Source organism: Ziziphus jujuba, chromosome 2 (assembly GCF_031755915.1).
Source record: "Ziziphus jujuba cultivar Dongzao chromosome 2, ASM3175591v1".
Taxonomy (NCBI): domain Eukaryota; kingdom Viridiplantae; phylum Streptophyta; class Magnoliopsida; order Rosales; family Rhamnaceae; genus Ziziphus; species Ziziphus jujuba.
The window spans coordinates 28,931,871-28,954,667 of NC_083380.1; the positions used below are offsets into that span (position 1 = coordinate 28,931,871).

Below are 22,797 nucleotides of genomic sequence, written 5' to 3' on the forward strand. Positions count from 1 at the left end.
TCAAAAAGTAATTAATCAAAAAAAATATTAACGAACTTTATTACTCTCAAAAATTTTCTTTTCAATTTAAATTTTGTAGTTTTCAATTTTGATTCAATTATAAAACAAATATTTTGTTTCAAAAATAAATAAATAAAACATTACCTGCCTCCCTAACTCATAATGGGTGAGACAACTTAATCAATGGACAAAAAACAAGGTACACTTGAAGTATGTGCTGCTCGTCTCAATATCACGTGGCCTGTGTTAGAACTGAGCAATGATTTATGGGTAATTGTTTTTTTTTTTTTTTTGGAACAAGATTTATTGGTAATTAAACCAAACTTTTTTTACCAAAAAAATTAGGTTAAATTTTTTAACCAAAATTTTTTCAATCCAATTATTTGATATTGTTTAATAGTTGCTTCTTAAAATGTTACTAATTTAATAATTATTAATAAACTGTCACATTATTAGTTATTAAATTTAATATATATATATATATATATAATATTGCCTTTATCAAGACATATATGGCAAACGGTGCCATATTAATTACCTTAATAGTTGAGAAATTAAAATAAATTTCATTTTTTATTATTAAAATTAATTAAATATAAATAAGTAAATTTTAATATAAATTGATAAAATATTTCTGATAACATAACACTTTAATACTTCTCAGAAAATAAAACAACACTTTAATATACATTATTTTTATTTCCTACATCAACTGTTAACATCTTTGATGATACCGCAGTGTAAAGAAATGGATCAAGGAATTATTCAATGCTCTCTCTATATACATGGAACCTCAAATCTTATGATTTATATACATTACTATTAAGTAACACAGATCCTCTCCTTTTTTTTTTTTTCTTTTTTTTTAATTCTCTCCTGTGCTTTCTGAAACCTTTATCTCTTTATCTTTTATTTTTCTATCTATATGTTATACTTCTATATTTAAAGTATTTCATCAAAATTAATATTAAATGTTATATTCTTACATTGCTTTTGATTAAATCCGTACAAACTTTCTTCTACTTTATTTTCTCTTTTCATCATTGTTTTTCTTATATTATATGTCCTATAAGTCGTAATGAACCACAACATAAAAAAATTAATATATAAAAATTAATATTTTGAAGAATGATAAATTTAAAGTGATCAAAGAATATATATAAAAAAAAAAAAAAAAAAAAACCTTATAGTTTATCATCTGCATTCCTTTTTTTCTTTTTCTTTTTTTTTTCTTTTTTTGGCGATAAAGCTAAGTATGACGAGAGATTTTTTGTTGCTCTTCCACATTGCAGATAGCCATGCATCTTTTAATTTAATTTTCAATTTTGGTTTCAAATGTAACGGAGATATGGTTGTTGGAATTTTAAAAAAATAAATAAACAAAATCAAAAAGTCATCAAATCAACTTTTTTAAAGACAGGTGTTGCAATGTTAGTGGTGGTGGATGGATGCACGGAAACCAGCATGTAAAAGTGTCCCACCAAAGTTTTTCTCCTCCAAGACTAATCCTCAAAAAAAAAAAGGTCGAAGTTGTTGACCTTACCATGGACCACATATAACTTCTCTGCCGTCTGATCGGTCAAATCGGATCAGATTGGATCACATTTCGGATCATAATCTTTTCATCGACAAAAATCATGCCGACTCACTTCCCAAATGCTGTCAATCAGCACACGTAAATTGTATGAAATTATTAAACATATAATAAATAAATAATAAAATAAAAGATATCCCCCTTTTTTATTTTTTTTTTGCCCAAAAAAAATAATAATAACAATAACTTATATACCTTTGGAAACCACAAAAAAAAGACATTGTCACGTGCTTTTGGTTTCCTCTCAAATCTAACAATTTTACAAAATGATAACAATAGTCAACAACAGATTAGAAAGTCTAACAAGCAATTTTGATTCTCTTTTTATTGGGTTAAACACAGCACCTAACTTGTCCCTTTCTTTTTCCTTTAACTATCCATCATGGATAATGTTTGGTTCCAATAAATTTGGTAGAAATTTTCAAAAAAAATAGAATTTAATGTCACACTAAAAAATATAGATTTATATTTAGATAATCCCTTGGACCAAAAAAAAATATTTAGATAATCCCTTATAAGGTAAAAAAAGAAAAATATGTATATATATTTTCGCTAATATATATGGCATAGTTATCATTTATATTAATATTATTATGATACCAAATACAGTTTTTCCAATGATTATTATAAAAGAAAAAAATGATAAGAGTTATAAAATAGTAAAGCAATTGATACGAGAAAGAGTGAATTATTAACAAATAAATACCATTGTTCTAAAAAATAAAAATAAAAAATAAAAACCAAATAATATTTTTTTAATATTAAAAAAATCTTTTTAAAAAAATAATAATAATATAAATACAACAACTCGATGGATAGAAAAATCTGCCACAACCGAACGCACTATAGAAGGAAAAGGGTAATTAGATAAAAAATAATAATAATAAATAAAGGGAAAGTCTTTTTAACTTTATTTATTTAAGCACGATTCACAATGCAGAGGAGTAAAATGTTAGTATAAAAAAACAAAATACAGATAGAACTTAGAGCAGAGCAAGTGTGCTAGCAGAAACCCACACGTTCAATCAAAGAGATCAATCAAAGCAAAAAAAGATGGCGATCCCAATACCCACAAGGCAGCTTTTCATCAATGGGGAATGGAAAGATCCTGTTCTCAAGAAACGCATCCCTGTCATCAACCCTGCTACAGAACAAGTCGTTGGTATCTTTCTCTTTCTCTTTCTCTTTCTCCTCCTCTTTCTATTTCTGCAACCTTGTTACAGCTTGATTCCCCCAGTTCTTTTGTGTGGCTTTTCACCATCATCAAGTTTTTTAGCAAAAGAAATTTTGGGTTTGTTTTTAAAGTTCAATTTACTTATTGATATGACTTGAGACAGAGTGTTTGGTTTATGAGAAAATTGAGTCAAAAGACAAAGAAAGGACAGAAAATGGCTGACCTTGTTTTTCTTTATGTTGTCCCTTTGTTGCAAATTGTAATAAATAAATCATATAACTAATCACTATTCCATAGACTGATCCTCGACTAGTTCTAGTGAAAGTTGGGACGTTTTAATTTTGTTATTATTATTACTATTTTTTCTTCAATTTTTTTTTTATTTTTTTTATTTTATTTTTTGATTGCCCCTTTCCCTTTTCAACTACGTAGTGAATTGATCATGGAGTTCTGGTTCTATCTTTAAATTAACTGGGAAATGATAATCCGGGTTTTGTGGAATTTGCTTCAGGGGACATTCCAGCAGCTACTGCTGAAGATGTGGAGCTTGCAGTGGATGCTGCTCGAAAAGCCCTTGCCAGGAACAAGGGGAAAGATTGGTCGTCAGCATCTGGGGCTGTTCGTGCTAAGTATCTTCGTGCTATTGCTGCTAAGGTATTGACATTAATTTATCTAGTTGGTGGAAATCAATCTGGTTTTTGGACTAAATTTCAGATCACATTGGGCACGTGCCATCTTTGATTACCACATTTCATGCGGTATTAGAAAATTTAACGTCCAGTACTGAATCTTTGGGTTAAGCATCTGCACCCTGATTGTCAAATTGGATTAATAACTTCTGCTTGTAAGTTTTGACTAATACAAAAGTTTTGGGCCATTGCCTTTGATGCATTGCTAAGACACTTTGTACTATAAAAGGAGCCTATTCAGATCTTGTCTTCAAAAGCAGAACAAGTAATCAAAATCTGTTTCTAAGAAGTTTTAAGTTCTGGATACTTATTTGATATGTGGTGGAGAAACTATTTTCTACCTTTAGTTCAGAATAAAAAGAAAATAAGAAACAAGTAATATATTATAAAGTAACTTGAGCACTTTGTTTTCTGAAAGGAATTATTAAAGAGGCTTTAAAGATGATCTTCCAAGTTGCACATTTACTGGGTTTGAACGTTTGCTAAAATAATCAACTGGATACCTTACATATGACATTGTTTTGAATTGCACGTTTTTATGTAGTTTAAAAATAATTACATCTGCATAAAAGATGTCTGGATCAATTCTTTGATTGCCCTTTAAGTATTACAAACTGTCAACATGCTACGAAGGTTACTTTTTCAATCAATTTCCTGAACTTGTGCGACAAGTTAATTGTGATAATTGGCCTTTCAAAATTGGTTGATCCTTTTGAATGTCCTCAGTTTTTTGTACTTTTCTTTTTCATGCAGATAACTGAGAGAAAATCTGTGCTGGCAAAACTTGAAGCAATTGACTGTGGAAAACCATTGGATGAAGCAGCATGGGACATGGTATAGAAATGCTTCATTCATCAGTTTTAGTTACTCGTCTTAATGAATCATTATTTAAAGTAATTTTTTTTAAGACAATAGGATGTCTTAGGAAGTTGACTTGGCAAATTCCCTGGATTTTTATATTATCCACGTGTTTGTGCTTGTACGCAGCTTATATCTATTGTTCTAACTCCTCTCTGTAGATTCTCTTTTTTCCCAATACACTTAATTTGCATGGGCGTTTTCCTTATTTAAGCCTAATTTTGGGATATCATTCTTTTCCACATTTTTAATTTAGTTATAGATAATCTAAATAACTTCACTGAAGGTTCATCTTCACTAAGTTAGTTGAGGCAGGTTATTCCTTGTCATAGTTCCTTCCATTCCCCTATTTGTTCGAAAAGGATTCATTATATATTTGATTATGTATAGCGACATACATTTTCATACTTTTAAAACCTTCCTTGTTGGTTGCTGCAAGTGCTGTTTCCGTTATCAAACTTTAGGATTCTGTGACACTGCAAATTTATGTTAGTTATGACATATAATGCTTTGCTCATTTTCATTTTATCCAGGATGATGTTGCTGGATGTTTTGAGTACTATGCAGACCTTGCTGAAGGCTTGGATGCCAAGCAAAAAGCTCCCGTTTCTCTTCCTATGGAGACATTCAAAAGTTATGTTCTGAAGGAACCTATTGGGGTGGTTGGACTGATAACACCATGGTACTTGCTGCCTTTTTGATAATTTCTATTCTTTGTTATCATTTGTTTTCTTTATAGATTACCTTCTTTGAGTTGCATATCTATCATCATCAAGGATCTTAATGGTTGGTGTACTAAGGAATGGTTGGTGTACTAAGGAGTTGCCTATCTATTTTTTCAAAGGAACTACCCTCTTTTGATGGCTGTATGGAAAGTAGCTCCTGCATTGGCTGCTGGATGTACTGCAATACTGAAGCCCTCCGAGTTGGCATCTGTGTATGTCCTTATTACATTTATCAATTTGTTTGAGTCATTGTTGGTTTGCATATCTCATATGTGTCCTGCTTTATATCCTAAATTTCCAGGACTTGTTTGGAGTTGGCTGATGTGTGTCGAGAGGTGGGACTACCTCCTGGTGTCCTAAATATTCTAACTGGACTGGGACATGAAGCAGGTGCACCTTTGGCATCTCATCCCCATGTCGATAAGGTTCTGCTATCTGTTCTAACTTTATGATTGGAAATTGTATGAAGTTGAAACATGCTACATAATCCCTCAAATTTTCTATTTTTCATCACTCTGGTTTAGTAGTTACCAAATTTGGTAATGCGTAGCATCTCTTGGTCATGTTGATGTCATGGTTAAATAGTTAATAAATTAATATTCACAGATTGCATTTACTGGAAGCACTGCTACTGGTAGCAAAATTATGACAGCTGCAGCTCAATTGGTCAAGGTATGCTGGGAGCATTTTAATCTGATTGTTGTCATTACTATGTATATGTAATTTCATTTTCATCATTCAATCATCATTTTTTTTCTTAAATCTATTGTGTGATTACTTGGTAGCCTGTTTCATTGGAGCTTGGTGGAAAAAGCCCGATTGTTGTCTTTGAGGATGTTGACCTTGACAAAGGTTAGTGCCTTCTGAAGCATAAGTTTAAAGCTTTAAGTGGCTGCGTATCTTAGATCAGAAAATTACATTTCTAAACAAGTTGAACAGAACTGAGGTTTCTAAAACCGATATAATGAAAGTATATGATACTGCTGAAAGTGATGTTCATATTTACCTTGTATGTGATTCATTCAGCTGCTGAATGGACCATCTTTGGTTGCTTTTGGACAAATGGTCAGATCTGCAGTGCAACATCCCGTCTTCTAGTGCATGTAAGTGTGAGATCTTGATGGTGGATTGCTTTCTCTATCATATATCTCTCTTCTCAGTTGCATGGAAGAATACATGTTTAACTTAGCAATTGTGCTTTGAGTTGAAACAATTCTAGATTGGGATGCTCAGTGGTGATATTTTCCTTTGTTATCACAGCATCATTAATATTGTAATTATTTTTCATTATCAGCAGTCTAGAATCCTATATCTTTTATTCTTTTGTCATAATTTTCCCCATTACATCCCAAGGGATAAGGATTCCTTATGAATTGTTTCAGGAAAGCATCGCAGCAGAATTTTTGGAAAAGCTTGTGAAATGGATCAAAAACATAAAGATTTCCGATCCTTTAGCAGAAGGTTGCAGGCTTGGCCCTGTTGTTAGTGGAGGGCAGGTACTAAGCAATTATTTTCTCCGTAATTTGAGGAAAATCTTTATCCCACTTTTGAAAGCTACTCTGGCTCTATTTTCTAATTTTACAAATGTTAAAATATGTCAGCTGCCTCGTATTCAAATTTTTCATTAACCTAGTACTACAGTTTCTGTGTGACAATTAGATGGTTCATTTGCAGTCTGTTACTAACAATGTGCCATAATCTGGCTATCATTCAGATAATAGTTTCAGATTACACTTTCTGTAGTATCTACTACTTTTAACAAACTCACTACCATGCAGAATCTATTGGTTTGAAATCTAATATTCAGTTTATTTCCTCAGTATGAGAAAATATTAAAATTTATCTCAACGGCTAAGAGTGAAGGTGCTAAAATTGTGTGCGGTGGGAAGCGTCCTGAGGTATAACCCTATCTTGTATTTTTCTTTTTGTATTTCTCTTTTTGTCCTTTCCTTCCCATCATATATTGCCTTCACTGCTTTTGAGTCTATCACAATATGATAAAAATTCAATGTTTGAATCACAGCATTTAAAGAGAGGATTCTTCATAGAACCAACCATCATAAGTGATGTGACTACTTCTATGCAAATTTGGAGAGAAGAAGTTTTTGGACCTGTTCTGAGTGTTAAAACATTTGGTTCTGAAGAAGAAGCCATTGAATTGGCAAATGATACCCAGTAAGTTTCTTTCTTTCTTTCTTTCCTTATTCTTATTATTATTGTTATTTAATTTTTGGGCTGGTGAGAGTTTGTAAGAAGTATATCTTTGTCCATATGATAATTTAAGCCACCTGAACACTGGATGTTGAAGACTTTTTAACTGGCCTTTTGGTGATCTTTTACAGCTATGGTTTAGGTGCTGCTGTTCTTTCTTTCTTTCCTTATCATTATCATTATTATTATTATTATTATTATTATTATTATTATTATTTAATTTTTGGGTTTGGTGAGAGTTTGTAAGAAGTATATCTTTGTGCATATGATAATTTAAGCCACCTGAACACCGGATGTTGTAGACTTTTTAACTGGCCTTTTGGTGATCTTCTACGCTTATGTTTAGGCGCTGCTGTTCTTTCTCTCTTTCCTTCTTATTATTGTTATTATTTTTTAATTTTTGGGTGGTGAGAGCTCGTAAGAAGTATATCTTTGTGCGTATGATAATTTAAGTCACCTGAACACCTGATGTTGAAGACTTTTTAACTGGCCTTTTGGTGATCTTTTACAGCTATGGATTAGGTTCTGCTGTAATTTCGAAAGATCTAGAAAGATGCGAACGCTTAACTAAGGTGATACTTTCTTTATATTTCTTAGAGATAAAAGTAAATTATCCCACCTACAAAATCATGAAAACAACTTATTGATCTGGATAATCTGGTCTTATGATGTGTACTTATTTGCCATTTGCAGGCTTTCCAAGCAGGAATTGTATGGATCAATTGCTCACAACCATGCTTCTGTCAAGCACCATGGGGAGGCATGAAACGCAGCGGCTTTGGGCGTGAATTAGGAGAATGGTATGGCTTCAATTTTCCTTATCCGAATTTGAAAATAATGTTCGTGGTCATTTATTTCATTTCATCATCTTAGACCTGATAAAATGACTCCCCATTTCCTCATTACATCTATCTATCTCAAGAATGATGTGAAAAACACATCACTTATGCATGAAAAACTCTAATTTTTCGCATTTCTTTCGTCAGGGGACTCAATAATTACTTGAGCGTGAAGCAAGTTACTCAATATATCTCTGATGAACCATGGGGTTGGTATGCGTCTCCATCGAAGCTGTAAAAGCTTCTACTTGAATGAAATAAGAAAAGTCAATAATATATTAGGATGCGTCAAGAATATGGTGAGAGGGACACATTGTGTATTGAACCTGGTTACTGGAAAGATTCTATATTATATATAATAAGTGGCTTAGAAATGGTAATTTGTTGAGAGTGTTCTTAGTTTTGGTTGGAAAAAAGAGCAAGTTTGCTTTAAATTTTCAACTCCCAACAATGTGTGTGTGTGTTTTAACCTTATTTTCAATTGTAGTCTTGGTAAAATTCAGCATGATATCAGTTCAACACTTCTAACCATGTTGAAGTGGCTGAGATTGTTTTGTGCGATGCTTTTGGATATTCAATAAGCTTTTCTTAATGTCCAAGATAATAAAGCATTTAATGGAGGATGGGTAGATCTTCTGCATTAAAAACACGTATGATACATTTCTAAGAAGGAAGGCACATTGATATATAAATTAATAAATCTAGAGGAAATCTTTGTTTGATATTTTAGATGAAACAGATTTATGGTTATGACAAATACAACTAGGAAGGCCTATGACTATGAATGTCTCTAATGTGTGGTGTAGTTAAGCTTTGAGTTGATATATGTACTTAAACAGTGACTTCTAACTGCATTCTACTTTCCTTTTCATTAATGAAATTGTGAAGTTTTTCCTTTGGGGAGGGGGCGGGGGACAAAAAGGTATCAGCAATTATTATATGAGTAAATGATTTTGACCCCCAAATAATTTTGCGTTTTAGGTTTTAGTTTTAGAACAATTATTCTAATACTAATTGATTGTAGTTTCATTCATGTATGTACCGTAAATATTTGTTTACCGAAAAAACTACTGCAAGTATCTCCATGTTTATAAGAAAAAATATATATATACCATTCAAAATACAACCACAAAAAAAAAGAAAATATATATATATATATGTATATATAAAAAAAAAAATGGAAAGAAAATGATAGTTAAATGCTCTACTTATGGTTGATAATATGTATAAAATAATATATTTCTAGAACATGAATTATCTCTTATTCCTTTGTTAATATTATTCAGATTTTGACTAGATCTTGACTGAATTTAATGCTCCCAAAAAGGTCAGCCGTCGATAGCTGTTTTTTCCATCCAGTTGTTACAACTTACAACATACAAATGATAATTTACCTTTTACCGGTTGATGTTAATCATTCTTTTCTTTCTAACATCATTCTTTTCTTTTCTTTTACCCCATTTTGCTGATAAGGTTGAGCTGACAGTGGGGCCCATGTATGTGCATGAAATATACTATAGAAAATAAAAGGTATCAACTTTCTATACTGATTGGGTTTTGCATATATTTCAACAATCAACACCTCCAAATTATCACTCATCATATTATTGGCAAAGTCTTTTCCAAAAGATATTATATATATTTATTTATATATATATATATATATATATAATTCCTGGCAAAGAAATTTTACAAAATTGCAATTCAAGGCCAACAAAAATCAAGAATTCTTAAAACCCCAAGAAATCATGAGTCACATTTTGTCTTTTTTTATTTTTAAAAATTAAATTTTCACTTTTTTTTAATTGATTATTGCCATATAAATGGATTCTAACAACGACAAATATCAGCATTCCTTTAAAAATATCTCATTTTCCATGAAACCACGTGATTCTTTTTCTCTTTTGATTTCCCTTTTTTATTTTTTTTCCAATAATAAATAATACAATGGAAAAAAAAAAGCAAATAATAAATAGTAATTTGTAAGGATTTTGCAACCAAAAAATGAAAATAAAAAAATGTTGTTGGGCCCAAAGTGTGTATCCAAGTAAATCTCATCCAGATCGAAGACTGAAAAAGCAGAAAAGAAGAAAGAAACGGACACAAAAAAGAGAGCAACCTCTTAATCTGTCTCTGTCTGTGAAAGAGGAGGAGAGAGAGAGAGAGACTTGTAGGAAAAACAAAGGGAAACTTCCTTGGCATTGTCTATTTTCACGTACTTATCAGCATCGAGTGGTGTTCTTACTCTTTTTCAGCATATACCGACATTAAATTGCATGTCATGTAGAAATTTACTACTGGGGTCCTCCTAAATCCTTTACTAGATTTCTTCTCAATCTCCACCTTCTCTTTCCCCTGCTGGTAAAACCTACAGCTTCTTTCAGCAAAACTGTGAGCTTGATATATATATATATATATATATATCTACACACACACAAACATTGAATTATGTATTTGGGTTCCTTCTGTTTTGGGGAATCATTGAATTCTTTAAGATTTTAGCTTTGAAGAAAGAAGGTTGTGGATTTTGGAATCTGGGTTTTGTGTTGATTTAGAATGGGGAGTGCAGAAGAGAAAGTTGTTGCTGTGATCATGGTCGGTGGACCCACTAAAGGTATGATGCTGATTCAAGATTTGTATGAAGATGACAATTTTTGTTTTTGAATTCTGATATCCCAGTCTTACAAATAGTTTTATTATGTTGGAAGACTTTTGGATTTTTGGATCTAATCCATTTTTTTTCTTATTTTTCTTGGTTTTTTCTGAATGATGGTTTGGGTGTCATAGCAATTTTTTTTTTTTTTTTTTTTTTTATAATTTGTGATTCAGCAATGAGACCTTTTTCCTTTCGGTCTCCCTCATGATTCTGCTACAATGTTGAGAATTTAGTGTCTCTTGGTGGAAAATTGACTATTGAATAATGGATAGTGGCATTTCACTTGCAGCCTTTGAACGTGTTTGGAAGTTTTTCTGTCCTTCTTCTTTTCCTGTTTATTTAAGTTGATTGATAATCATAATCAGCAATGTTAAACTCTGTTTCGTGCTTCCAAGCATAAGAAATGTTTTCGATGCGTATGAATTGTATTCAAAATTTTGAGTTTTACAGGTACTAGATTCCGACCGTTGTCATTGAATATTCCAAAGCCTCTTTTTCCTTTAGCAGGACAACCCATGGTTCATCATCCAATTTCTGCTTGTAAAAGGGTACGTTCTTGAAGAAAACTTATTGAATGATTTTGGCTGTATATCTGTAATTTCTTGTGAATCAGTATGAGAAGTAGTTAAAAACCACTGTTGCTTTTACAGATTCCAAACCTAGCACATGTTTATCTAATTGGTTTCTACGAGGAGCGGGAATTCGCATTATATGTATCCTCGATATCGAATGAGCTTAAAGTCCCAGTTAGGTAACTTAATCATTTTTGGTTTTCTGTTAAACTATTTGTTTACTGCTTGAGAAGTTGATCTGGTTGTTAATTTCGTTTCCTTTTTTCTGTTTTTTATTCTTTACTGTTCTTCTGGCTACTATAGATATCTGAAGGAAGAGAAGCCACATGGTTCAGCTGGAGGACTTAACAACTTCAGTGATCTGATCATGGAAGACAATCCGGTTGTTTTCCTCACCTATTACTTGTACATTAAGAGTTGAGAAATTTCTTGTATGTTGATTTTTCTTTTTCCTTTTTTTTTTTTTTTTTTTCATTTTGTGCTCAAAAATGGTGCGCAAATGTGTATACTACATGTGCATAAACATTTCTATACACGTTTAAAATATATCTTTGATTTGTATTTAGTTTGTTTTATACTAGAATGTTGACTTTGTTGCTAAATTATGAATGGCAGTCACACATTCTCGTGCTCAATTGTGATGTTTGCTGCAGTTTTCCACTGCCTGAAATGCTTGGTTAGTGTTGTTATAAATTTCTACAATTTGTAAAGAATAAACTTGTTTTTCTTGGATGTCCATCAATTATTTGCAAGAGGGTTCAAAAGGCTTAATGCCAACATTTGCTATTTATATATCTGCAGAGGCTCACAAAAAATATGGTGGAATGGGAACAATCCTAGTGATCAAGGTTAGTTTACACTTGCTGCCACACACAATCAAAACTCTTGAGCTGTTTCATCTTTTGATTTTGATAGTTAAGCATCTACATTCCCTTTTTGTGCAGGTTTCTGCTGAATCAGCCTATCAATTTGGGGAGCTGGTAGCTGATCCAGTTACCAAAGAACTTTTGCATTACACAGAAAAACCTGAAACTTTTGTATGTCTGAGTTCAGAAATTCATGTTTAACCCTGTTTTTCCCCCCATTTTAACGAATTGTGAATTAGAACTTCTAATTCATCAAAGCATGTTTATTTGCTTTAGATAATTTATTTTGTCTTTATGCAGGTAAGTGACTTGATTAACTGTGGCGTTTACATTTTTACGCCACATATATTTACTGCCATCCAGGGCGTTTCCACTCAACGGAAGGACAGAGGTAAGGATACAGGTCCCTTCAACATGTTACCTTAGCTAATATGTGCTTAAGCAAAGGTTTTCACAGAATCCTTGCTTCATAATTTAGTTTCATTTCAAACCATCCAAAATCATGGTTATAGGCTGTTTCTATATGGATTTGTTTAGTTTTCCTCAAGAACACTGTATTTTATATCCTTTGGTACAACTGGTGAGCAACTTCATCATATTGTCTCACTCATGCCTTTTTCTTTCTTTTTTTGTCTTTTTTTTTTTGGTAATTGTCTCTCTCGTGCTGAAAAATGCGTACTTTTCTATTATTACAGCTAATCTGAGACGACTGTCTAGCTTTGAAGCCCTTCAGTCAACAACAAGGTTAATTAGTATTATAATACTAACAGATACTAAAGTTAATTCATTCAAACAAATGTTTTTACCTTTGCAATTACTCTTAATTCCCGGTTCTGGCCTAAACTCTTCCGCAGGAGTACTCCCACAAATTTTGTAAGACTTGATCAAGATATCCTATCACCTCTAGCAGGAAAGAAGCAATTATATACATACGAGACCCTGGACTTCTGGGAACAGATCAAAACTCCTGGGTAAGTTTAGCCTCAAACATTTAATATTGTTATTAATTTCAGTATCCTTCAATCTGGACATTGATGTCAAACTTTGAGAGTTTATACTTGCAGAATGTCCTTGAAATGTTCTGCTCTGTACCTTGCACAATTCCGTTTCGCCTACCCTCATCTTTTGGCTGGGGGAGATGGCATAAAGAGTGCCAGTATAGTTGGTGATGTATATATTCATCCATCAGCAAAAGTACATCCAAGTGCAAAGGTATTTCTTTTTTTTCTCATTGGAACTCCACTATGCACCCTGACTACCAATGTTGGTCTGTACAATCTCATTTGTTCTGACATTTCAAAACCATATAACCTTATTTGTAATTTGTATACCTGTAAAAACAGTAATATGTTTGGTGTACTCTTTTTGCTTTTGAAATTTTTGGATTCTTTTGATGTTTCTGTTGGATGATGACACAGATTGGTCCTAATGTCTCAATTTCTGCAAATGCTCGTATTGGAGCTGGTGCAAGGCTCATCAGTTGTATCATTCTTGATGATGTTGAAATTAAGGTATGACCCAATCAATATGCATGCAGTGAACCCCAAAGTTTTACTTAGCTTCAACTTATCTTTCAATTTTTATTTTCAGGAAAATGCAGTTGTTATTCATGCGATTGTTGGGTGGAAATCTTCGATTGGGAGATGGTCACGTGTCCAGGCAAGTTCAAAAATATGCTTACTTAAATTTGTTGATTGGTTCTTTAGTATATCGGAGACGTGAAAATTCTCCTAAATAATTGTATTTCATTTGCATTATACTGATTCCAGGCTAGTGGAGATTATAATGCTAAGCTAGGGATCACAATCCTTGGTATGTTAACCTTCCTTTTCAATCCTTACTGTCATTTCCACCAAGAAACAAAATTTGCAATCTGAATGCTGCGATTGTTAATCCAGGTGAAGCAGTGACCGTTGAAGATGAAGTTGTGGTAATTAACAGCATTGTCCTACCAAATAAGACTCTCAATGTCAGTGTTCAAGAGGAAATAATTCTATGATCAAAAAATTCCATCCTTGGCAGCTCTCTCTCTTGTCTTTAGTATTCTTTTTTGTTTTTTTCTTCCCAGAAACTTCTCTATTATTTTGGCAATCTTCTGCAAGCTTCATTTGTAAATTAATATCAAACATATAAAAGTACATTTTGGCCCCCTTTTTTTTTTCCCCCCCTCCTCTTTGATGGCAAGAGTATTGGCTTGCATAAACATTACTTTTGCCTCGGTGAACCTCTCTCATGTAACAAGTATAGAATATTAAGTCACTGACTAGTGGCATACTAGATAGTCAAATTCTTTTGCATGATATTCAAAAAAAGTGTATTCTACTCTCAAAAAAAAAAAAAAAAAATTGAAGAAGACTAAAGCAGACAACCAAAATTCTGCTAAGATGGTAATTTCAATCTTATTTGAGGAAGTAACAATGAACAAGAAATTCCAAACATGGCAAGCTCCGACTGCTGCCTGGTTTGCAAAATCTAAGCAATTAACCACTAAGATGTGCAAATCTAAGTAATTAACCACTAAGATCAAACTAATTAACTACAGAATACAAGTGATTAGAAAATTGACCAAATTCAAAGGATTAGCAAATTTACAGCAACACTAGCACATCTTATAATAAACAAGCTGTACTGTTTTACTGCCGATCATTGTGCGAACATATTTCAGATGATTTGTGGAAATGTAGAAATGTTACGGTGAACATGGTAACCTGAGTGAGGATGGCCATTCTGGGTGCATAGAGAACATGCATGACAGGGAGCCATCACAACCTGTAAAGAATTAAGTAAGAAACAATTGTACTGTTCTTTTGGAGTCCAATACTAGCAAATCAAGAAATTTGTATCGGTTTCTTCCCAGCAACTTCAGAGTACCATGATTTCCATGCTTCCATGTAATGAGAAAAGAGGTCTTTCAAAGCTGCAAGGTGATTACCATAACCGACTTTCAATAATTAGTTAATCTTCTGGAGGCAAAAAAGGTAAGCAGAATGACACTGACCTAGCAAAAGTAAAATGAAATGAAATGACAAGATTATTTTTGAAATGGAAAAGAAACATGAAAGCCTTTGATATGAAACATATCACTGCGTAAAAAAGCGTAAAAAGATAAGTGCACTTTTGGTCTATAAATTTCCTCTTTAAGGCCTATAGCATATCCCTAGATGAATATATTAGCAATTCCATAATACAAATTTCTACTTTTCAGCCTTTCACTACACAAAAGTCACCACATGATTCCTTAGTATTGGTACTCAAGATGACGAGTAGAGGAAAGGCTTTCCTAATCAGCATTTTGGGAAAATACGATTTCCTCTTTTTAAGCCTTAAGCATGTTACTACATTAATATATTAGCTTTTGGGGAATACAGTTTATTTTTTGAACCTCTCACATCCACTATGCGATAAGAAATAATATTGTACCTTGGTTTTGATACTGAGGACGATAAGTAGATGCAAGGCTTTCCCAATCATGAAACCGCCTTGGATTGCTATTCCCAGAGTCGCCAACTCTTGCTACGGTGACAGGAGCAAAAGGGCCAAACTGGTAGCTCTTTGAAGTATCTTTTGAATCCTCCTCCAACACGCTTACATCAACTTCATGTGCCGATCTCGCATGTTTAATTTGCCCACCAATTGATGAATCCACTTTGTTTCTCTTAAAACTGATGTTTGTCACATCTGCTCCAAACGATCTCTTTCTGGATTCATTGAGAGCCAAATTGTGAGTAGACCCACTCTCAGCTTTTCCTCTCAAGCCCAACCACCTGAATGCTGGTTTCCTGGTGTCTGTAGTGTGAGTCTGCACTCCATAAAAAGATAGACACTTCAGAAAATGATAGCAACAGGTATTAAATGAATGGGTGTAATATTCAGTGTTAAAATTACTCAATTTCTATAAATTCAGTGATGGTTTGCAATAATATTTCACCTTCTCGATTAGATTCATGGAGGACAACACATTTGCAATATCATACAGCCGCCTAACTTTAGCTGTTAACCATGATGAAAGCATGTTAGTCAAAGAGTTTCAGGGCCCTCTTTCAGCCAAACATAAAATAAAGAGTAAAGGTGACAAATATATTACTTCTCATTATTGATGAATTGTGAGCGTCCCCAAGCAATAATTTTGCCGCTTCGTCAAGGGAGATCACATCAGCCTAAATATTATTTAGTGCATCAAGTAATGCCAAAAGGATTGCAGAAAAGATAAACAAGTCATAAAGGAAAAGCCAAACATGAAAGTAATCACTCACACTGGAGCAGACAAAGAGCTTCACAAAATTCTGAGTAAGAAGTGCCAAAGACTTTTCCCTTCTATTTTCTGTAAGGAAGTATAGTAAAAAGTCAGAATGCAGCTATATTTCCATAACAATTTCAGACAATGACATACGTATAATCAACTTCCACACCGACCATAACGAAATAATGTAGAATTACCCAGCTACATAATTCTAAACGAAATCAGAACTACACTAAAGCCTACAATTATTGATCTCAAAAAAACAGAACCCAAAATAAAACTATAAACCCTGAATCTAAATTAACATTTAGATGAGGGGGAGAGGAGAAAAGATAGATAAATAAACCTAATTAGCAGCCAAGAAACTAGCTCAACAACAAGTATAAAGCGATCATCACAATCTCATCGCATTATGCAGGATCATTTCAACAAGTTAATAAAACTGCGTCCATTAAAATTTTTTGTTTCAGATTTCTTATGGGAATGTGCCAATAGAATGAGATGCATATCAGAAATACCTAAAATAATCAAGAAAACATAAGTTTTACCTGTCTTTGAAGAGGCCGAAGATTTGAGATTAAGACTGGTATTCGATTTGTCAGTCTGACTCCCAGTCGTGGGGCCAGAAAACCTCTCATCATCATCTTCATCATCTGAAACCTGAAGGGAAAAGAAAAAAGGGTTTAATATTATAACCCAGAAACTTAACTAAAATTTCGAACAATGGAATAGTTTAACAAACCCTAATATTAAATATACTTGCTTTTGCAAAGTCGCTGCCGTCCAAGGAATTGAAATTCTCCCTCAAACCCTCGTCCTATAACAACATCACGAAACCAAAAATCAGTACATTTTTCCAGCAAAATCTTTAAGCTTGAGAAACCAGATCGAAAGTTGCATTGTACCTTAAGCTGCTGTAAAGCCCTAGGAATAGCCCCAAATCCTTTCCAACTATACTGATTCTTTGCCTTTCTTGCAAGAACCTAAAAGACAAAATAAAATCAAATAGCAAAACAAGCTAAGATTTTTTTCACCAAAATCACGAAAACCAAAAAAACAATTATGTAAAATCGGAAAAAATAAAATAAAATGCTGAAAAATCTCACCCCAACGCTCTCCAAAACATTGACAATATCGTAGATCCGCCGCCTTTCGACCCCTGCAAATTCCCCAAAAAAAAAAAAAATCTCAGATTTTTAGCGAAACCAACTCAAATACACACAACACACACAGAGGAAAATCTACCTATAGAGAGATGAAATACCTAATCGTGAAGCAGCATCGTCAAGTCCAATGGAACTGATATCGTCGCGATTGTACAAGCTAAGGAAACTGCAAACCATCAAAATCAAAAGATGAGAAAAAAAAAATCACATAAACAAATCCAAATTCAACAAAAAGATTCACAGAGAAAGAGAGAGAGAGAGAGAGTAAGTACTTTGAGCACAAGAGGCCGAGAGACTTCTGCTTGCGACTGTAAGTGTGATGTCTGGAGGAAGAAGACTCCGGTAGAGTGGAAGCGGACGACAACGACGCCATTGTCGTTTGCGGATCTGAGAGAGAGAGAGAGAGACTGTGTGGATTTTACAGTTGGGAAATGGAGGGAAGGCAATAGAGAAATTAGAGAGAGACAGAGAGAGCTTAAAAAGAATGAATTTTTAGAGTGAGAGAGATGGGGGAGCAAGGACCGTTAAGAAAAATAGTAGAGAGAGAGAGAGAGAGAGATTGTTGTGAAATGGCGGGCGTTGAATTTGAAAATAAGAGCGTCTTTGGATAATTGGAGAGAGAGAGAGAGAGAGAGAGAGAGAGAGAGGAACGTTTGGATTTGGAGGGATTAGGAGTGGTTTTGAAAGTTTGAATAAGCGGGAATCTCATTCTTTTTTCACCATTATTCGGACGCGCCCTTACTCTTTCATATAAAATATATTATTTTCTCCAATTTTGCCTCCCTTTGCTCTCTCTTTCTCTCTCTCTCTCTTCATCATCCTTTAATTGTAAACATAAACACGTGGTTTTTTTACTTTTACCCTCTGTAAATGATTTTTTTTCTTCTTTTTTTTCACGCTATAACGGATTTTATACAATAATATTCAAGTTAAAAAAAAGGCAAAATTTATCCTATCCCAAAATTTATTTAGGTAGACGTTAAAATCTCCCAATCGACTCAATCCTTGAGCGAATCTGTCTTTAATGGAGCTCAATTTTAAAAAATATATATACATATACATGTATTTGTATTTTAAAAATATATTTTTTATTATATGCATTTAATACTTATGAATGGTACCATATTATATAAACTTTATATTTACCCAAAAAAAAAAAAGTATATAAACTTTGTGTCTCATAAAAAATCTGCTTTTTCAAAGAATAATTTGAATTTAAATTCTGCATATCTAATGCCTATAAAATAAGGTTCGGTTTTAAAATATGCATATTTATATTAAAACCATCTTCACTCTGCTGTCATTAATGATTTCATGCTTCTTTTTTGGGTGAGAGATTCATGATTTCATGTTTGGATATGAATTTGTACGAAGCTCATGAATAAAGAAAAAGAAATCATGCTTAGAAATTTTAAGTCCATAGTCTAATTTTACAGGCATCACACTCGAATCTTATAGACGTGAACTTTCAATATCAATTTTATTCATATAATAAATTTATTTAACAATATTATGATAAATTTCATTTAAACCATATTAGTTTTGCTATAATTACATTTAGATCATTGTTTTTTAAAAAGGATTTTAAGCTTCCATTACTTTTCTATATTTATCAAAATAAATTTATTTGTCGGTTTTTATTAATTAATTTTAATAGCTAAAGATAAAATTAATGTTAAAAAATAATATTTTATGATTGAATAATTTTATGAAAATATAATTTCAACATTAATTATTTAAATTAGCCGATAAAAACTGGCATATGAAATATTAGAAATGATTTTTCAAAAGCATAAAATCTAGTATAATTAAGGTAAAACTAAAAATATCTAAATGAAATTTTTCCAAAAACACTATTATAGAAAAGTTTTAAACCAAACCAACATTAACAAGGATACACGTTGTATGGGTTTCTTGAAATTTTTACTAATCACAAGTAAATTTATTATACAGATTTTGCATCTACATAAAAAGTCTTTATGATATTATTTTAAAGAATATAGGTCAAACAATAAAAAAGTTTGATGACTTTTCAAATTTGAGCCAGGTTAATAATATTTTTTAAATCAATAAGTTCAAATGGTGTATTGAAGTAAAATTTTAAAAGAGATAACCAAATTAACCTTAACAGATGATGTAAATAATTTTTTAACCCTTTTTGGTTGCCACAACAAATTAGTTTTTTTCATTATTTTTATGTTAAAAAAAAAATTCATCTACCCTCTTGAGATTCAATGAAAAGTTATTAATATCATTTACCACCTTTAAGTCAATTTTTAATAAAATTGAGGTAAAAAGCCTGTCTTACTATTATGTATCAAAATAAGTATTATATAATTATTGTACAATTTACTTTATAAGTAGTGTAGATTAAAAAATATCATATATTATAAACTTCATTTTATATAATAATAAACAATATAATTAAAAATGATCAATAAATTACGATTTTAAACACATATCATTATATAAAAAATCATAAAACAGACTTTTGATATTTCTTTTGAAATTAAAGGGTGAAATAAAGTTTTCATAAATGAATTTATTCAAAAATCAACTCCAAAAGTGGTAAACGATTTTTCCTAATTTTGGTAATATAAATAATAATTTTTCAAACTTTGAAAATGCAAGTTATAATTTTTCAAACCTCAAAGCTATAGATGAAAAATTTCTTTTAAAATAAATTAATTAATTACGTAAAAAAAAAAATGGAGATAAGAGCTAAAAATTTTAACTAGATGTCATCCCTATCCCGTTAGGGTTTGAGTTGGGTATTTTTCATTATAAATACTACTTTTTTTCCCCTACGAATCCATTTCTAATTACATTAAAGTAATTTACTTATAACTTGGTTCTAATACAGTCTACTCAATTAAAAAGAAATATGCAGCCTCCTTAAACACCACCTTTTCGAAGCTTCAAGCTGTTGCTGCATTCCATTTGTTCATTGGGTACTCTATATATAATACTATTTCTACAAATATAAATTATGGATGCTTCCATAGATCAAACGTTGAAGTTTTTTTTGTTTTTATGGTAATAAGCAAACATTAAAGTTAGTTGAAGATAAGGCTAGCTATTTCGTTCATCAAAGGACCAAGGAATATTACTGGAATAAGTGGAAGCAGGAATAGTACAGTTGAATAAAATATGTGATAGATGTATTTTAATTATCCATTACTAATCTATAGAGTAGAAAATATCTTGTTAAATCCACATGACCCTTCCAAACTATTTTTTACGTGACAGATCTATGTGTAGGTGCATTTGATCACAAAAATAAACAAAATAAGAACATGATAGATCTGCATATGGGTGCACCTGATCACAAAATAAACAAAACAATAGAAGGTTAAGAAGGTCTAAAACTTTACACTTTAAAGTTTTTATTTTTCTCATATGGTGTTTAATTTTTTCCATTAAGATCATCAATCTCTAGAAAATTCTTATAAAATCTTATGTGATTAAATGTTAGTAAGTTGTATATTTATAGACTGCTAACTCTAATCCTTCTAAAATTTTATAACACCTTAGATCAAATTAATGGGTTCTTTATTGTATTTTAAGAATTAGTTAAATGAATTATGTTATTTAATGAGCAAGTTTGAAAATCATACAGCTCATTATTAATTAATGTTTTTGATCAATGAATTAGCTTGATCTAAAAAAATAAATCTAACATTTATATATTGGACTAATTTACATTTTTATGCACTATAGACGCTTGTCCGCTTTTTATTGGTCTTCAATCTCTTATTCTAGTTTTTACTTTTTTACCAATTAAGTTAGATTAATCGATTGGTATTATTTAGGATAATCTGTGTCTTTATAAGAAGAAGAAAAAAAACATTATATATATTTCACTTCTATAATTATCTAATAATTTTTTTTTATATAATGTCAAATAAGATTGATTCAGAAAAATAACTTATATTAAATGAAAAAAAAAGTTATTATAAATGATAGAAAAAAATTATAATAAAAAATATTAACCCTTGAGTAATGACAAATTGGGCAATTCCATTGCCTTAAAAAACCAAAGACTAGTTCCCTCTCTCTCTCTCTCTCTCTCTATATATATATATATATATAGAAATAACCCTTAAATCTCTATATTCGGGATCGAATTCATAAAATATATGCATTATATGAGAAAATGAAATACTCACACCATGTTTTTCATACTATTATCGTTGTCTTGGCCGCCATACTTATTCTCACTTTTCAAGCATTACTAGCACATGAGTACTCGTTGAGATTTAAGTTCTTCACTAATCTAATATAATGAACATCAATATAATATATACACACGTAAATGATTCTTTGAAGGGATAATCCATTAATGTAATATTTCATATACAACTTTTTAAACTTTGTCCATTTTAAAGTCTGCTTAAACTTTCACAAGCCTTGTTTTAATTATATCCTTTTGTTATTATTACTTTACGTAGAGTTGCCAAAGATTTGAAACTAACTTGTGTTTATATTTTTAAAACTCAAACGTTGAAAATAATCCCCATATAAATAATGAATATGCAAGTCTTACAGTCTTTATTAGTAATTGCTAATATTCAAGGTATAAGTTTCACAAAATTTCACAAACACCGCAACCCAAAAAATTTCACTATCTTTTTATTTTATTTTATCATTTCTTAGCAACCAAACAATAATTTAACCCAAAAAAGAAACAAAAAGAAAAAGGAAAAAAACTTTTTTATATATTGACTGGATTATCAGTTGGTCAGCTGCAATGGGGGTATATGAAAGAGGCTATAGAAGATATAATAGTTATTTTTTAATTTTTTATTATTATATAAATATATTCAATGAAGAGAAGAAAAATATTTTCAATTTTTTTATGATATTTTATTATATTTTTTTATGATATTTTATTATCGTTCTATACTTCTGCAGTTAAATCTAAATGGAAATTGACTAATAACAGTGTGTTTATAAATTGTCAGAAATGAAAATAAACAGTTGCGGTTTATATAATATTATCCTTATAAAAAATAAACGTATAAATATATTCTATATCATTATATTTGATTTATGTTTCAAAACTTTCAATATCAATAAAATACGCGCAAAAAATATATGTTTTTATTAAGTCATTGTTTTTTGAATTTTTCAGCTATAAATGAAATTAAATTTGACAAACTTTACAAAGAAAAATAATTAGAAACCCTAATCTAGATCGAGGTCGA

The 22,797-nt window shown here is 31.4% G+C and overlaps 3 protein-coding genes across 5 annotated transcripts; 2 read left to right on the forward strand and 1 right to left on the reverse strand.

Moving 5' to 3' along the window:
• The first annotated feature begins 2,546 nt into the window (after positions 1-2,546).
• LOC107405416 (aminoaldehyde dehydrogenase 2, peroxisomal) lies at positions 2,547-8,737 on the forward strand. The gene is made up of 15 exons (XM_016024089.4): positions 2,547-2,756; positions 3,280-3,422; positions 4,211-4,291; positions 4,849-4,997; positions 5,160-5,252; positions 5,342-5,465; positions 5,647-5,712; positions 5,826-5,892; positions 6,067-6,143; positions 6,423-6,536; positions 6,861-6,938; positions 7,064-7,215; positions 7,763-7,823; positions 7,945-8,051; positions 8,238-8,737. Exons 1-15 carry the CDS (start codon positions 2,648-2,650, stop codon positions 8,326-8,328), a joined length of 1,512 nt encoding a protein of 503 aa, XP_015879575.2. The 5' UTR covers positions 2,547-2,647; the 3' UTR covers positions 8,329-8,737.
• A 1,490-nt stretch (positions 8,738-10,227) lies between these two features.
• On the forward strand, positions 10,228-14,332 carry LOC107405417 (uncharacterized). Its single transcript, XM_016012465.4, has 15 exons — positions 10,228-10,704; positions 11,197-11,294; positions 11,397-11,497; positions 11,622-11,700; positions 11,934-11,994; positions 12,120-12,166; positions 12,263-12,355; positions 12,485-12,575; positions 12,880-12,928; positions 13,039-13,155; positions 13,249-13,396; positions 13,603-13,695; positions 13,775-13,843; positions 13,954-13,996; positions 14,083-14,332. Exons 1-15 carry the CDS (start codon positions 10,647-10,649, stop codon positions 14,181-14,183), a joined length of 1,248 nt encoding a protein of 415 aa, XP_015867951.2. The 5' UTR covers positions 10,228-10,646; the 3' UTR covers positions 14,184-14,332.
• On the reverse strand, positions 14,325-18,178 carry LOC107415708 (E2F transcription factor-like E2FE). Of its 3 annotated transcripts, none has more exons than XM_048474247.2 (11): positions 17,863-18,172; positions 17,689-17,756; positions 17,531-17,583; positions 17,330-17,407; positions 17,167-17,241; positions 16,973-17,084; positions 16,438-16,505; positions 16,269-16,341; positions 16,113-16,174; positions 15,605-15,983; positions 14,325-15,101 (listed from the first exon to the last, which is right to left on the reverse strand). In XM_048474247.2, the coding sequence occupies exons 1-11, from the start codon at positions 17,961-17,963 to the stop codon at positions 15,013-15,015; spliced, it is 1,158 nt and encodes a 385-aa protein (XP_048330204.2). In that variant the 5' UTR covers positions 17,964-18,172; the 3' UTR covers positions 14,325-15,012. The 3 variants fall into 3 exon arrangements, with proteins under 3 accessions (XP_048330204.2, XP_048330205.2, XP_048330206.2); XM_048474248.2 differs by having other exon boundaries at positions 17,188-17,241; positions 17,863-18,167; XM_048474249.2 differs by having other exon boundaries at positions 15,057-15,182; positions 17,863-18,178.
• Between the last annotated feature and the right edge of the window lie 4,619 nt (positions 18,179-22,797).